The 17371-nt window shown below is 47.3% G+C and overlaps 1 protein-coding gene across 4 annotated transcripts in view; it reads left to right on the forward strand.

Annotated features, from left to right (window-relative positions):
- Positions 1 to 636: 636 nt before the first annotated feature.
- IPO4 (importin 4) overlaps positions 637 to 17371 on the forward strand; it is a 75021-nt gene continuing 58286 nt past the window's right edge. For all 4 annotated transcript variants that reach the window (XM_085534947.1, XM_085534948.1, XM_085534950.1 and 1 more), the window contains exons 1-11: positions 637 to 713; positions 813 to 899; positions 2217 to 2299; positions 2443 to 2484; positions 4927 to 5050; positions 7247 to 7429; positions 10217 to 10282; positions 12088 to 12189; positions 13015 to 13098; positions 14076 to 14219; positions 16256 to 16309. In XM_085534947.1, the coding sequence (XP_085391073.1) occupies positions 645 to 713; positions 813 to 899; positions 2217 to 2299; positions 2443 to 2484; positions 4927 to 5050; positions 7247 to 7429; positions 10217 to 10282; positions 12088 to 12189; positions 13015 to 13098; positions 14076 to 14219; positions 16256 to 16309 (1038 nt within the window). In that variant the 5' untranslated portion in view covers positions 637 to 644. The remainder of the gene's footprint in view (positions 714 to 812; positions 900 to 2216; positions 2300 to 2442; positions 2485 to 4926; positions 5051 to 7246; positions 7430 to 10216; positions 10283 to 12087; positions 12190 to 13014; positions 13099 to 14075; positions 14220 to 16255; positions 16310 to 17371) is intronic.

Consider the following 17371-nt stretch of genomic DNA (forward strand, 5'->3'; position numbering starts at 1 on the left):
GCTTTAAGAAGAATCCCATTGGTGTTTTAGTTATTGGGGGGCTCCCATTGGAGAGTATTGACGTTGCCCCTTTAAGAAGTGGGCCCACCTGCAGGCGTTGCCGCTTTAAGAAGTCTCCCATTGTTTTAATGTGTGGGGGGGGCTCCCATAATGGATTGTATTGGCGTTGCCCTTTTAAGGGGTGGGCCCACCTGCAGGCATTGCCGCTTTAAGAAGAATCCCATTGCTGTTTTAATGATGGGGGTCTCCCATTGGAGTGTGTTAGCGTTGCCGTTTTAAGGGTTGGGCCCACCTGAAGACGTTGCCGCTTTAAGAAGAATCCCTGCATTGTTTCCAATGGAAGAACAGCGGTGGGCCCACGTTGCCCTTTTAAATCGCATCGCCCTTTTAAGAGCGAACAGCGCTACGCGACTTCCGCTCCATCCAACCAATCAGCGCCCGCACATCCGGGTATCACCTCTTATAACTTCCGCCTCCGCCATCTTGTCGCCTCATTCCAAGATGGCGTCCGGTTACAGCAGCCTCCAACCAATCAGCGCGCAGACATCCGGGTATCTCCACCCATCCAACCAATCAGCGCGCGCACATCCGGGCATTTCCACTATATAACTCCCGCTTCCGCCATCTTGCCGCCTCATTCCAAGATGGCGGCCGCGCCGCTCGTTTCGCTGTTGGAGCAGCTCTTGGTACCGGATAACGCCGTTATTCAGCAGGTACCGGGGGCCGGGTTCGGTTCTAGGCCTCGTTTATCTCCTTATATTGAATCCTATGGGGGTTTTAATGGCTGGTTTTTAATGGTGTTTTAATTATAGGCCACGAAGCGGCTCCGTGAGGCCTTGAAGGAACCGGGGGCTGTGGGGAGCCTGGCCCAGATCGTCGGTGGGGAACAGAGGCCGCAGGTCGGGGCCCCATAGAGATACATTGGGACCCATAGAGATACATGGGGACCCATAGAGATACATAGGGACCCATAGAGACCCATAGAGACACATTGAGACCCATAGAGATACATGGGGGCCCATAGGGAACATAGGGATACATAGGGACCCCATAGGGAGACATGGGGACCCATAGAGACCCATAGGGAGACATGGGGACCCATAGAGCCCCATAGAGATACATAGAGACCCATAGAGACACATAGGGACACATAGGGACACATAGAGACCCCATAGGGATACATAGGGGCCCATAGAAACACATAGGGACCCATAGAGACCCCATAGAGACACATAGGGACCCATAGGGACCCATAGAGACCCCATAGGGAGACATGGGGACCCATAGGGACCCATAGAGACCCATAGGGAGACATAGAGACATATAGGGACCCATAGAGACCCATAGGGACCCATAGAAACCCATAGGGACACATAGGGAGACATGGGGACCCATAGAGACCCATAGAGACACATAGGGACCCATGGGGACCCATAGAGACCCATAGAGACCCATAGGGACCCATAGAGACCCATAGAGACCCATAGGGACCCCATAGGAAGACATTGGAACCCATAGAGATACATAGAGACCCCATAGGGACCCATAGGGATCCATAGAAACACATAGGGACCCATAGAGACACATTGGGACGCATAGAGACCCATAGAGATACATAGAGACCTCGTAGGGAGACATGGGGACCCCATAGGGACCCATAGGGACACATAGGGACCCATAGAGACACATTGGGACCCATAGAGACCCATAGAGATACATAGAGACCTCATAGGGAGACATGGGGACCCATAGGGACCCATAGAGACCCATAGCTGCCCGTTAGAGACCCCATAGAGACCCATAGAGCCCCATAGGGACCCCATAGATCCCCATAGGGACCCCATAGATCCCCATAGAGCCCCATAGACACCCCATAGAGCCCCATAGTGACCCCATAGGGACCCATAGAGCCCCATAGACACCCCATAGACACCCCATATCCCCCCATAGACACCCCATAGAGCCCCATAGACTCCATAGACGCCCCATAGTACCCCATAGACACCCCATATCTTCCTATATGACTCCATAGAGCCCCATAGACACCACATAGAACCCCATATCCCCCTATACTATTCCATAGAGCCCCATAGTGCCCCATAGGGACCCCATAGTGCCCCATAGGGACCCCATAGTGCCCCATAGACAACCATCCCATAATGCCCCCAATCCATCCCATAATCCCTTTCTCTTCCCATCTATCCCATGATGCTCAGCTGCGGCAGCTGGCGGCCATCTTGTTGCGCCGCCGCCTCTCGGCTTCAAGATGGCGGCGCCTCGACCCGGAAGTGAAGCTCAGGTGGGCGGGACTTCCGGTGGGCGGGGCTTAAACCGAGCCACGCGATTGGCTCATCCATACAATAGCCTAAATGGGGGGGGGGGGGGGTTGTATGGGGCCTTGTGATTGGCTGAAATAACCTTAGCCCCGCCCCCTCCCTTCAGGCTGCCCTCCCTATTGGCTGAAGCTTTGGAGAAGGAAAATGAGTGAGTCCCATTTTAAGCTTTTTTCACCCCATTTTCCCTCTATTTCCTGTTTATCACCCCCCACTTCCTGTTTATCATCCCCTACTTCCTGTTTCCCCTCCTACTTCCTGTTTCCCCCCACTTCCTGTTTCCCTTCCACTTCCTGTTTCCCCTTTACTTCCTGTTCCTCTTTACTTCCTGTTCCTCTTTACTTCCTGTTTCCCCCCACTTCCTGTTTCCCTTCCACTTCCTGTTTCCTCTCACTTCCTGTTTCCCCCCACTTCCTGTTTCCCCCTCACTTCCTGCTCCCCCTCACTTCCTGTCCCCTTCACTTCCTGTTTCCTCTTACTTCCTGTTTCTCACTTCCTGTTTCTCTTCCACTTCCTGTTTCCCCCTCACTTCCTGTTTCCCCCTCACTTCCTGTTTCCCTTTACTTCCAGTTTCTCTTTACTTCCTGTTTCCCACTTCCTGTTTCCCACTTCCTGTTTCCTCTTCCTGTTTCTCTTCCACTTCCTTTTCCCCTTCACTTCCTGTTTCCCACTTCCTGTTTCCCACTTCCTGTTTCCTCTTACTTTTTGTTTCTCTTCCCCTTCCTGTTTCCCCCTCACTTCCTGTTTCCCCCTCACTTCCTGTTTCCCCTCCACTTCCTGTTTCCCTTCACTTCCTGTTTCCCACTTCCTGTTTCCCCCTCACTTCCTGTTTCCCACTTCCTGTTTCCCCCTCCACTTCCTGTCCCCTTCACTTCCTGTTTCCCACTTCCTGTTTCCCCCTCACTTCCTGTTTCCCATCCACTTCCTGTTCCCCTTCACTTCCTGTTTCCCACTTCCTGTTTCCCCATTCACTTCCTGTTCCCCTTCACTTCCTGTCCCCCTCACTTCCTGTCCCCTTCACTTCCTGTTCCCCCTCACTTCCTGTTTCCCCCTCACTTCCTGTTTCCCCCTCACTTCCTGTTTCCCCCTCACTTCCTGTCCCCTTCACTTCCTGTCCCCTCCACTTCCTGTCCCCTTCACTTCCTGTCCCCTTCACTTCCTGTCCCCTTCACTTCCTGTTTCCCACTTCCTGTTTCCTCTTACTTCCTGTTTCCCCCTCACTTCCTGTTTCCCTTCCACTTCCTGTTTCCCACTTCCTGTTTCCCACTTCCTGTTCCCCCCACTTCCTGTTTCCTCTTCGACTTCCTGTTTTCCACTTCCTGTTTCCTCTTACTTTCTGTTTCTCTTCCACTTCCTCTCCACCTTCACTTCCTGTTTCCCCCCCACTTCCTGTTTCCCATCCACTTCCTGTTTCCCTTCCACTTCCTGTTTCCCCCGCCTTTGTGTTTCCCCCTCACTTCCTGTTTCCCCCCCACTTCCTGTTTCCCATCCACTTCCTGTTTCCCCCTCACTTCCTGTCCCCTCCACTTCCTGTTTCCCCCTCACTTCCTGTTTCCCCCCCACTTCCTGTTTCCCTTCCACTTCCTGTTTCCCCCCCACTTCCTGTCCCCTTCACTTCCTGTCCCCTTCACTTCCTGTTTCCCACTTCCTGTTTCCCACTTCCTGTTTCCTCTTACTTCCTGTTTCTCTTCCACTTCCTCTTCCCCTTCACTTCCTGTTTCCCCCTCACTTCCTGTTTCCCATCCACTTCCTGTTTCCCCTTCACTTCCTGTTCCCCTTCACTTCCTGTCCCCCTCACTTCCTGTCCCCCCCACTTCCTGTTTCCTCTTCGACTTCCTGTGTCTCACTTCCTGTTTCCCACTTCCTGTTTCCTCTTACTTCCTGTTTCTCTTCCACTTCCTGTTTCCCCCTTCACTTCCTGTTTCCCCCTCACTTCCTTTCCCCTTCACTTCCTGTCCCCTTCACTTCCTGCTCCCATTCCACTTCCTGTTTCCCCCCCACTTCCTGTTCCCCTCACTTCCTGTTTCCCCCTCACTTCCTGTTTCCCCCTCACTTCCTGTTTCCCATCCACTTCCTGTTTCCCATCCACTTCCTGTTTCCCCATCCACTTCCTGTTTCCCCCTCTACTTCCTGTTCCCCTCACTTCCTGTTTCCCACTTCCTGTTTCCCACTTCCTGTTTCCCACTTCCTGTTCCCCACTTCCTGTTTCCCCTTCACTTCCTGTTTCCCACTTCCTGTCTCCCACTTCCTGTCTCCCACTTCCTGTCTTCCACTTCCTGTCTCCCACTTCCTGTTTCACTTTCTGTTCCCCCCCACTTCCTGTTTCCCCTTCCACTTCCTGTTTCCCCCTCACTTCCTGTCCCCTTCACTTCCTGTCCCCCACTTCCTGTTCCCCACTTCCTGTTTCACTTTCACTTTCCCCCCCACTTCCTGCCCCCCCCCACCCTCCATATTTCCCCATTTCTCCCCCATTTTAACCCATTTTCCCCCATTTTTCCCCCATTTTTTCCCATTTTCCCCCATTTTTACCCCATTTTCCCCCATTTTCGCCCCATTTTGACCCGATTTCCCCCTTTTTCTCCCCATTTTGCAGCCGCTCGGTGCTCCCAGCCCTGTCCCACCTTGTTGCCGTGGTTCTTCGCCGTGGGGCAGCCGATCAATGGGGCCCAATGGGGCTGTGGGTCCAAAGGGCCGCGACTGACCCACAACTGCAGGAGGTCAGTGGGGCCTGCCCCATAGATCCACCCTATAGGGCTCCCTGCCCCATAGATCCACCCTATAGGGCTCCCTGCCCCATAGATCCACCCTATAGGGCTCCCTGCCCCATAGATCCACCCTATAGGGCTCCCTGCCCCATAGATCCACCCTATAGGGCTCCCTGCCCCATAGATCCACCCTATAGGGCTCCCTGCCCCATAGATCCACCCTATAGGGCTCCCTGCCCCATAGATCCACCTTATAGGGCTCCGTGCCCCATAGATCCACCCTATAGGGCTCCCTGCCCCATAGATCCACCCTATACGACTCCCTGCCCCATAGATCCACCCCATAGGGCTCCCTGCCCCATAGATCCACCCTATAGGGCTCCCTGCCCCATAGATCCACCCTATAGGGCTCCCTGCCCCATAGATCCACCCCATAGCCGCCCTATAGGGCTCCATGCCCCACAGATCCACCCTATAGGGCTCCCTGCCCCATAGATCCACCCTATAGGGCTCCCTGCCCCATAGATCCACCCTATAGGGCTCCCTGCCCCACAGTTACATCCTATATGGGGGTCCCTGCCCCATAGATCCACCCCATAGCTGCCCTATAGGGCTCCCTGCCCCATAGATCCACCCTATAGGGCTCCCTGCCCCATAGATCCAGGCTATAAGGCTCCATGCCCCATAGATCCACCCTATAGCTGCCCTATAGGGCTCCCTGCCCCATAGATCCACCCTATAGGGCTCCCTGCCCCATAGATCCACCCTATAGGGCTCCCTGCCCCATAGATCCACCCCATAGCCACCCTATGGGGCTTCGTGCCCCATAGATCCACCCTATAGGGCTCCCTATAGGGATCCTTGCCCCATAGATCCACCCCATAGGGGTCTCTGCCCCACATATCCCCCCCATATCCAGCCTATTGGGGTCCCAGCCCCACGTATTAGCCCCATATTCCCCCTATATCCATCCTAAATCACCTCTATGGGGGTCCCAGCCCCCCATATCCCTCCATATCTGCCCCATATCCCCCCCATACCCCATTACAGGGGTCCCAGCCCCACATATTCCCCCCATGTTCCCTCTATGGGGGTCCCAGCCCCACATATCTCCCCCATATTCCCCCAATATCCCCTTATAGGGCCCCATATCCCTTCCTTATCCCCCCTATACGGGTCCCAGCCCCACATATCCCCCCCATATCCCCCTATAGGGCCCCATATCTGCCCCATATCCACCCTATTGGGGTCCCAGCCCCACATATCCCCCCCATATACCCTTATTGGGCCCCATATCCCCCCCATATCACCCTATGGGGGTCCCAGCCCCACATATCCCCCCCATATCCCCCTATATCCCCCCCATATCCCCCCATATCCCCCCATATCCCCCCATATCCTTCCCCATATCTCCCTTATGGGGGTCCCAGCCCCACATATCCCCCCATATCCCCCTATATCAGCCCCATATCCCCCCATATCAGCCCCATATCCCCCCATATCAGCCCCATATCCCCCATATCAGCCCCATATCCCCCATATCTGCCCCATATCCCCCCATATCTGCCCCATATACCCCCATATCAGCCCCATATCCCCCCATATCAGCCCCATATCCCCCCATTTCTGCCCCATATCCCCCCATATCCCCCCAATATCAGCCCCATATCCCCCCATATCCCCCCATATCTGCCCCATATCCCCCCATATCCCCCCATATCCCCCCATATCCCCCCATATCAGCCCCATATCCCCCCATATCTGCCCCATATCCCCCCATATCAGCCCCATATCCCCCCATATCCCCCCATGTCCCCCCATATCAGCCCCATATCCCCCCATTTCTGCCCCATATCCCCCCATATCCCCCCATATCCCCCCATATCTGCCCCATATCCCCCCATATCTGCCCCATATCCCCCCATATCCCCCCATATCAGCCCCATATCCCCCCATATCACCCCATATCTCCCCATATCTCCCCATATCCCCCCATATCCCCCCATATCAGCCCCATATCCCCCCATATCAGCCCCATATCCCCCTATATCTGCTTCATAGCCCCCCATATCCCCACATATTGGGGTCCCAGCCCCCTATATCCCCCCCATATCCCCCCATATCCCCCCATATCTGCCCCATATCCCCCCATATATCAGCCCCATATCCCCCCATATCCCCCCCATACCCTCTCTCTTCACCCCACAGCGTGCCCTACAAGTGCTGAGCTTCGCCCTGGACCCCCCTGCCCCATTGTGGCTCCCGCCCCACAGCCGCCCCATAGCGGATCTGTGTCTTATGGGGCTGAGACCCGGGACCCCCCCCCACATTATGGGGGCAGCATTGAAGGCACTTGGGGGGCTGGCGGCTGCATTGGGGGGCACACAGACGGTAAGTGACCCAAAAATGGCTTTTTTTAACCCAAAAATCATTATTATGGGGGTTAAATTGACCAAAATGGGAGTTTTTAGACCCAAAATTGGGGTTTTTAGACCCAAAACGGGGGTTTTTAGCCCCAAAATGGGGGTTTTTTGACCCAAAATGTGGGTTTTTGGACCCAAAATTGGGGTTTTTAGCCCCAAAATGGGGGTTTTTAGACCCAAAATGGGGGTTTTTAGACCCAAAATGGGGGTTAAATTGACCAAAATTGGGGTTTTTAGACCCAAAATGGGGGTTTTTAGACCCAAAATGGGGATTTTTAGACCCAAAATGGGCTTTTTTAGCCCCAAAATGGGGCTTTTTTGACCCAAAATGGTGGTTTTTAGCCCCAAAATGGGCTTTTTTAGCCCCAAAATTGGGTTTTTTTGACCCAAAATGGGCGTTTTTAGACCCAAAATGGGCTTTTTTAGACCCAAAATGGTGATTTTTAGACCCAAAATGGGGATTTTTAGACCCAAAATGGGGGTTTTTAGACCCAAAATGGGGGTTGGATTGACCCAAAATTGGTGTTTTTAGCCCCAAAATGGGGGTTTTTAGACCCAAAATGGGGGTTTTTAGACCCAAAATGGGGATTTTTAGACCCAAAATGGGCTTTTTTAGACCCAAAATGGTGGTTTTTTGACCCAAAATGGGGCTTTTTTAGCCCCCAAATGGTGGTTTTTAGCCCCAAAATGGGGGTTTTTAGCCCCAAAATGGGGGTTTTTAGACCCAAAATGGGGGTTTTTTGACCCAAAATGGGGGTTTTTAGACCCAAAATGGGGGTTTTTAGACCCAAAATGGGGATTTTAGACCCAAAATGGGCGTTTTTTGACCCAAAATGGGGTTGAATTGACCCAAAATTGGGGTTTTTTAGCCCCAAAATGGGGGTTTTTAGCCCCAAAATGGGGGTTTTTAGCCCCAAAATTGGGGTTTTTTGACCCAAAATGGTGGTTTTTAGACCCAAAATGGGGATTTTTAGACCCAAAATGGGGATTTTTTGACCCAAAATTGGTGTTTTTTGACCCAAAATGGGGGTTTTTTGACCCCAAAATTGGGGTTTTTAGACCCAAAATGGGGGTTTTTAGACCCAAAATGGGCTTTTTTAGCCCCAAAATGGGGGTTTTTAGACCCAAAATGGGGTTTTTTGACCCAAAATGGGGGTTTTTAGGCCCAAAATGGGGGTTTTTAGCCCCAAAATTGGGGTTTTTTGACCCAAAATGGGGGTTTTTAGACCCAAAATGGGTGTTTTTAGACCCAAAATGGGGTTTTTTGACCCAAAATGGGGGTTAAATTGACCGAAATTGGGGTTTTTAGACCCATTTTGGGGCTAAAAAGTGACAATTTTGGGTGGTTTTTGGGTTAAATTCTGGGGATTTTGGATCATTTTTGGGTTAAATTTTGGGGATTTTGGGTCATTTTGGGTTGAATTATGAAGATTTTGGGTCATTTAGGATCATTTTGGGTTGAAATTGGTGGATTTTGGGTCATTTTGGGTTGAAATAAGAGGATTTTGGGTCAAATTTTATGGGTTTTGGGTCATTTTAAGTGGATTTTGGGTCATTTTTGGGTTGAATTCTGGGGATTTTGGGTCATTTTTGGGTTGAATTGTGAGAATTTGGGCTGGATTTTGGGTCATTTTAGGTCATTTTTGGTCATTTTGGGCTGGATTTTGGGTTAAATTCTGGGGATTTTGGGTCATTTTGGGTTGAAATAAGAGGATTTTGGGTCAAATTTGGTGGGTTTTGGGTCATTTTAAGTGGATTTTGGGTCATTTTTGGGTTGAATTTTGGGGATTTTGGGTCATTTTTGGGTCAAATTTTGAAGGTTTTGGGTCATTTTTGGCCATTATGGGCTGGATTTTGGGTTAAATTCTGGGGATTTTGGGTCATTTTGGGTTGAAATATGAGGATTTGGGGTCAAATTTTGTGGATTTTGGGTCATTTTGGGTCATTTTTGGGTTGAAATAAGAGGATTTTGGGTCAAATTTTGTGGATTTTGGGTCATTTTGGGTCATTTTTGGGTTGAAATAAGAGGATTTTGGGTCAAATTTGCTGGGTTTTGGGTCATTTTTGGGTTGAATTCTGGGGATTTCGGGTCATTTTTGGGTTATTTTGGGTCATTTTGGGTTGAAATAAGAGGATTTTGGGTCAAATTTTGTGGATTTTGGGTCATTTTTGGGTTGAATTGGGAAGATTTTGGGTCAAGTTATGGGGATTTGGGCTCCTTTCTGGCCATTTTGGGCTGGATTTTGGGTTAAATTATGTGATTTTTGGCTCATTTTGGGTCATTTCTGGCCATTATGGGCTGGATTTTGGGTTAAATTATGAAGATTTTGGGTCATTTTTGGGTTAAATTCTGGGGATTTTGGGTCATTTTTGGGTAGAATTGGGAGGATTTGGGCTGGATTTTGGGTTGAATTATGAAGATTTTGGGTCATTTAGGATCATTTTGGGTTGAAATTGGTGGATTTTGGGTCAAATTTTGGGTTAAATTCTGGAGATTTTGGGTCATTTCTGGGTTATTTTGGGTCATTTTGGGTTGAAATAAGAGGATTTTGGGTCAAATTTTGTCGATTTTGGGTCATTTTTGGGTTGAATTGGGAGGATTTTGGGTCATTTCTGGCCATATCAGGTTGAAATCTGGGTTAAATTATGTGAATTTTGGCTCATTTTGGGTCATTTCTGGCCATTTCAGGCCAGATTTTGGGTTAAATTCTGGTGATTTTGGCTCATTTTGGGTGGATTTTGGTGTTTTTGGCAGGTTTTGCTGCGTTCTCTGCTCCCCGAGATCATCAGGTCCCTTCGTGTTCTCATCGACGCCGACGAGGTGAGTCAATTTGGGCTTAAAAACCCCCATTTTGGGTCCTTAGAACCAAAAATCACCATTTTTGAGGCCCCCATTAACAAAAATGGCCATTTTTGGCTTTTTTTGGCTCATTTTTGGGCTAAATCTGCTGGATTTTGGGTCAGATTGACCCCCATTGGAAACCATTGGGGGGTGTTGGGTCCATAGCGGCCATTTTGGCCTGAAATTTGGGTCAAATTTGAGCAATTTTGGGTCCATTTCCTCCTATTCATCATTTTTCTATTTTTCAACCCATTTTTGCCCATTTTTGGCCTTTTTTGACCCAAATTTGGCCCCATTTGCCACCCCTATATATTCCCAATATTCCATTTTAGGTCAAATTGGGGCAATTTTGGGTCAATTTAAGGCCATTTTGGGTCAATTTAAGGCCATTTTGGGTCCAATTTGATCAATTTTGGGCCCATTTTGAGGCAAATTCAGCCAATTTTGGGTTAAAAAAGGTGGATTTTGGGTCAATTTAAGGCCGTTTTGGGTCAAATTTGATCAATTTTGGGCCCATTTTGAGGCAAATTCGGCCAATTTTGGGTCAATTTAAGGCCATTTTGGGTCCAATTTGATCAATTTTGGGCCCATTTTGAGGCAAATTCAGCCAATTTTGGGTCAATTTAAGGCCATTTTGGGTCAAATTTGATCCATTTTGGGCCCATTTTGAGGCAAATTCAGCCAATTTTGGGTAAATTTAAGGCCATTTTGGGTCAAATTTGATCAATTTTGGGCCCATTTTGAGGCAAATTCAGCCAATTTTGGGTTAAATTAGGCAATTTTGGGTCAATAAAGGTGGATTTTGGGTCAAATTTAGGCCATTTTGGGTCAAATTGGGGCCATTTTGGGTCAATATAAGTCAATTTTGGGTCAATTTAAGGCCATTTTGGGTCAAATTTGGCCGATTTTGGGTCAAATTGGGGCCATTTTGGGTCAAATTGGGGCGATTTAAAGCCATTTTGGGTCAATTTTAGGCCATTTTGGGTCAAATTGGGACAATTTCAGGTCAATATAAGGCCACTTAAATTTTGGGTCAATATAAGTCAATTTTGGGTCAATTTATGGCCATTTTGGGTCAAATTAGGCCGATTTTGGGTCAAATTTAGGCCATTTTGGGTCAAATTGGGGCCATTTAAAGCCATTTTGGGTCAATTTTTGGCCATTTTGGGTCAAATTAGGCCGATTTTGGGTGAATTTAAGGTCATTTTGGGTCAAATTAGGCTGATTTTGGGTCAAATTGGGGCCATTTTGGGTCAAATTGGGGCCATTTAAAGCCATTTTGGGTCAATTTAAGTCCATTTTAGGTTAATGTAAGTCCATTTTGGGTTGAATTAGGGCTATTTTGGGTCAAATTGGGGCAATTTAAGGCCATTTTGGGTCAAATTGGGGCCATTTTAGGTCAATTTAAGGCCATTTTGGGACAATTTAAGCCCATTTTGGGTCATTTTAGGTCCATTTAAGCCCATTTTGGGCCCATTTGAGCCCATTTTGGGTCAATTTAAGCCTATTTTGGGTCAATTTGGGTCCATTTAAGGCCATTTTGGGTCAATTTAGGCGCATTTTGGGCCCATTTAAGCCAATTTTGGGTCAATTTAAGCCCATTTTGGGTCACTTTAAGCCCATTTTTGGTCAATTTGGGTCCATTTAGGCCCATTTTGGGTCAATTTGAGCCCATTTAAGCCAATTTTGGGTCAATTTAAGCCTATTTTGGGTCCATTTAAGGTCATTTTTGGCCCATTTAAGCCCATTTTGGGTGAATTTAAGCCCATTTTGGGTCCCTTTAGGCTCTCGGTGCCGACGCGTTGGAGGTGCTGGATGAATTCATGGCCGCCGACCCTAAAGCCGTGACCTCTGACCTCCGACCTCTGCTTGGTCTTTGCCTAGAGGTAAGGGGGGGGGGGGGCGGAGCCAAGAGCAAGCCACGCCCCCTTTATGACATCATAAAGGGAGGGGGCGGAGCCAAAAGCAAGCCACGCCCCCTCATGACGTCATAATGGGGAGGGGGCGGAGCCAAAAGCAAGCCACGCCCCCTTCATGACGTCATAATGAAAAGGGGTGTGGCTTAACTAAGCCCCACCCCTCCCCATAGAAAGCAATGGGAGTGGGCGGAGCCTGTATGCAAATCACCGCCCTTATATGGCAGTGGGGGTCAAATGAGGCTCCGCCCCCCTTTTGCCCATATATGGCAGTGTAGGGGCGTGGCTATTGAACCAATAGGGGGTTGGGTCACTTAAGCCCCGCCCCCATTGCCCATATATGGCAATGTGGGGGCGTGGCTATGGGAGTAGATGAGAACCAATAGGGGATTGGAATCACCTTAGGCCCCGCCCCCAAAGCCCATATATGGCACAGTGGGGGCGTGGCTATTGAAGAGCCAATAGGGGGTTAGATCTCTTTAGGCCCCGCCCCCTTTGCCCATATATGGCACTGTGGGGGCGTGGCTATTGAAGTCATGTGAGGCCCCGCCCCCATTGCCCATATATGGCATTGAGGGGGGGGGGGATATCGAACCAATAGGGAAAGAGGAGGCGGGGCTTATGGAGGCCACGCCTCCTTTAGTTTGATTGACAGCCAGGAAGAAGGCATGGCTATGAAGCTAAACCCCGCCCCTTTAGTTACATGGACCAATGGGGACTCAGCTTGAAGGGTGGGTGTGGCTTATGCAAATGAAGGGGGCGGGGTTATGGTAATCCATTGGTTTTGATTGACAGGTGGGCGGGGCCGTGGGCCGCAGCCAATCAGTGAGGAGGAGAGCTGTCGCCGTGCTGGGATTCGTGGCCCAGGAACGACCTAGGGTGAGTCGGATTGAACCGGATTAAACCGGATTAGACTGGATTAGACCGGATTGGACCGGATTAAGGGGGTTTAGACCGGATTAAACCAGATTAAACTGGTTTGGGGGGTTTTAAACTGGATTAAACTGGATTGTGCTGGATTAGGGGCGGTATTAGACCGGATTAAGGGGGATTAAACCGGATTATACTGGATTAGACCGGATTAAGGAAGATTAAACCGGATTATACCGGATTAAGCCGGTTTGGGGGGGTTTAAACTGGATTAAACTGGATTAGACTGGACTGGGGGGGTTTAAACTGGATTATGGGGGTTTAAACTGGTTTAGGGGGGATTAAACCGGATTAAGGTGGATTAGACCAGATTAAGTGGGATTATAATGGATTATTATGGGATTATAGGGATTATTTGGGATTATAATGGGATTAATTGGGATTATAATGGGATTAACATGGATTATTATGGGATTACGGGGATTATTTGGGATTATAATGGGATTAAATGGGATTATAATGGGATTATAATGGGATTATATGGGATTAATTGGGATTATAATGGATTATTATGGGATTATGGGGATTATTTGGGGTTATAATGGGATTAAATGGGATTATAATAGGATTAAATGGGATTAAATGGGATTATAATGGGATTAATTGGGATTAAATGGGATTAAATGGGATTATAATGGGATTAAATGGGATTATAATAGGATTAAGTGGGATTATAATGGATTATTATGGGATTATAGGGATTATTTAGGATTATAATGGGATTAAATGGGTTTATAATGGGATTAAATGGGATTATAATGGGATTAAATGGGATTATAATGGGATTAAATGGGATTATAATGGGATTAAATGGGATTAAATGGGATTATAATGGGATTAAATGGGATTATAATGGGATCAACTGGGATTACCATGTCTTATTATGCTAATTTATGCTAATTTATGCTAATTATCCCCTAATCCAGGCCCTACAGCCCTTCCTGGCCCCCCTCGTCTCATCCCTATTGACTTTAATGTGTAGCCCCCCCCCCATGGACCCCCCGGACCCTGAAGATGAGGAGCAATGGGGGGGGGGGGAGGGGGGCAGCGTCCGCCATTGTGCAGCCCAGGTAAGCCAAAATCGCCTTTTTTCACCCCAAAAATCATCTTTCCCCCCCCTACTTACCCCCTAGGGCGAAAAAACGGCGTTTTTAGGTGGTTTTTTGCCCATTTTTGGTGGTTTTTTACCCATTTTTGGGGTTTTTTGCCCATTTTGGTGCCCTTCGCAATTGGGTGAAAAAACGCCATTTTTGGGTCATTTTTTAACCATTTTTGGGCGTTTTCACCCAATTTTGGTGCCCTCCTTCCATTATTATAAAAAATTGGGTGAAAAAACGGCGTTTTTAGGTGGTTTTTTGCCCATTTTGGGGGGGTTTTCGCCCATTTTTGGTGCTCTTCGCAATTGGGTGAAAAAACGCCATTTTTGGGTCATTTTTTAACCATTTTTGGGCGTTTTCACCCAATTTTGGTGCCCTCCTTCCATTATTATAAAAAATTGGGTGAAAAAACGGCGTTTTTTGGTGGTTTTTTACCCATTTTCGGTGGTTTTTTGCCCATTTTGGTGCTCTTCGCAATTGGGTGAAAAAACGCCATTTTTGGGTCATTTTTTAACCATTTTTGGGCTTTTTTCATCCAATTCTGGTGCTCTCCCCCATTAATACCCAAAATTGAGTCAAAAAACGCCATTTTTGGGTCATTTTTTACCATTTTTGGTGTTTTTTCACCCATTTTTGGTGCTATTCCGAATTGGGTGAAAAAACGCCATTTTTGGGTCATTTTTTAACCATTTTTGGGGGTTTTTCACCCAATTCTGGTTCTCTCCCCCCATTAATACCCAAAATTGAGTCAAAAAATGCCATTTTTGGGTCATTTTTTTGCCCATTTTTGGGGTTTTTTTGCCCATTTTTGTGCTTTTCCGAATTGGGTAAAAAAACGCCATTTTTGGGTCATTTTTAACCATTTTTGCTGTTTTTTCACCCAATTTTGGTGCCCTCCCCCCATTAATACCCAAAATTGAGTGAAAAAATGCCATTTTCGGGTCATTTTTTAACCATTTTTGGGGTTTTTTCACCCATTTTTGGTGCTATTCGCAATTGGGTGAAAAAACGCCATTTTTGGGTCATTTTTTAACCATTTTTGGGGGTTTTCACCCAATTTTGGTGCTCTGACCTTGTTAATACCCAAAATTGGGTGAAAAAATGCCATTTTTGGGTCATTTTTAAACCATTTTTGGTGTTTTTCACCCAATTTTTGTGCTCTTCGCAATTGGGTGAAAAAACGCCATTTTTGGGTCATTTTTTAACCATTTTTGGGGGTTTTTCACCCAATTTTGGTGCCCTCCCCCCATTAATACCCAAAATTGAGTCAAAAAATGCCATTTTTGGGTCATTTTTTAACCATTTTTGGGGTTTTTTCACCCATTTTTGGTGCCCTTCACAATTGGGTGAAAAAACGCCATTTTTGGGTCATTTTTTAACCATTTTTGGTTTTTTTTCACCCATTTTTGGTGCCCTCACCCCATTAATACACAAAATTGGGTGAAAAAATGCCATTTTCGGGTCATTTTTTAACCATTTTTGGGGTTTTTTCACCCATTTTTGGTGCTCTTCGCAATTGGGTGAAAAAACGCCATTTTTGGGTCATTTTTTAACCAATTTTGGGGGTTTTTCACCCAATTTTGGTGCTCTGACCTTGTTAATACCCAAAATTGAGTCAAAAAACGCCATTTTTGGGTCATTTTTTAACCAATTTTGGGGTTCATTTTGGGTCAATTTTCCTCATTTTTGGTTCATTTTCTCCCCAATTTTGGGTCAAATTCTCCCATTTTTGGTTAATTTTGCCCTTTAATTTTGGGTCAAATTCTGCCATTTTTGGTTCATTTTGGGTCAAATTCTCCCATTTTTGGTTCATTTTGGGTCAATTTTCCCCATTTTTGGTTCATTTTGGGTCAATTTTCCCCATTTTTGCTTCATTTTCTCCCCAATTTTGGGTCAAATTCTTCCATTTTTGGTTAATTTTGCCCTTTAATTTTGGGTCAAATTCTTCCATTTTTGGTTAATTTTGCCCTTTAATTTTGGGTTAAATTCTGCCATTTTTGGGTCTGTAGGTTCTCAATTCGTTGGCGCTGGGGATCCCGGCTGAGAAACTGCTGCGGGAATTGGTGAGTTTGGGGTGAAAAAAGGCGATTTTGGGCAAAAAATGGGGCTAAAAATGGCAATTTTGGGGCTAAAAGTGGGGATTTTGGGGCTAAAAATGGGGATTTTGGGGCTAAAAATGGGCATTTTAGGGGTGAAAATGGGGCTAAAAATGGGCATTTTGGGCAAAAAATGGGGCTAAAAATGGCAATTTTGGGGCTAAATGTGGTGATTTTGGGGCTAAAAGTGGCGATTTTGGGGCTAAAAATGGGGATTTTGGGCAAAAACTGGGGCTAAAAATGGCAATTTTGGGGCTGAAAGTGGGGATTTGGGGCTAAAAATGGGCATTTTGGGTCTAAAAATGGAGATTTTGGGGTGAAAAAAGGCGATTTTGGGCAAAAACTGGGGCTAAAAATGGCAATTTTGGGGCTAAAAGTGATGATTTTGGGGCTAAAAATGGGGATTTTGGGGCTAAAAATGGGGATTTTGGGGTGAAAAAAGGCGATTTTGGGCAAAAATTGGGGCTAAAAATGGCAATTTTGGGGCTAAAAGTGGGGATTTTGGGGCTAAAAAGGGCCATTTTGGGGCTAAAAATGGGGATTTTGGGGTGAAAAAAGGCGATTTTGGGCAAAAAATGGGGCTAAAAATGGCAATTTTGGGGCTAAAAGTGGGGATTTTGGGGCTAAAAATGGGGATTTTGGGCAAAAAATGGGGCTAAAAATGGCAATTTTGGGGCTGAAAGTGGGGATTTGGGGGCTAAAAAGGGCCATTTTGGGGCTAAAAATGGCAATTTTGGGGCTAAAAGTGATGATTTTGGGGCTAAAAATGGGGATTTTGGGGCTAAAAAGGGCCATTTGGGGGCTAAAAAGGGCCATTTTGGGGCTAAAAATGGGGATTTTGGGGTGAAAAAAGGTGATTTTGGGCAAAAAATGGGGCTAAAAATGGCAATTTTGGGGCTAAAAGTGGGGATTTTGGGGCTAAAAAGGGCCATTTTGGGGCTAAAAAGGGCCATTTTAGGGCTAAAAAGGGCCATTTTGGGGTTGAAAATGGGACTAAAAAAGGCGATTTGGGGCAAAAAATGGGGCTAA

This window comes from Coturnix japonica, unplaced genomic scaffold, assembly GCF_054131305.1.
Source record: "Coturnix japonica strain WE unplaced genomic scaffold, WE-NBRP24 Scf104, whole genome shotgun sequence".
Taxonomy (NCBI): domain Eukaryota; kingdom Metazoa; phylum Chordata; class Aves; order Galliformes; family Phasianidae; genus Coturnix; species Coturnix japonica.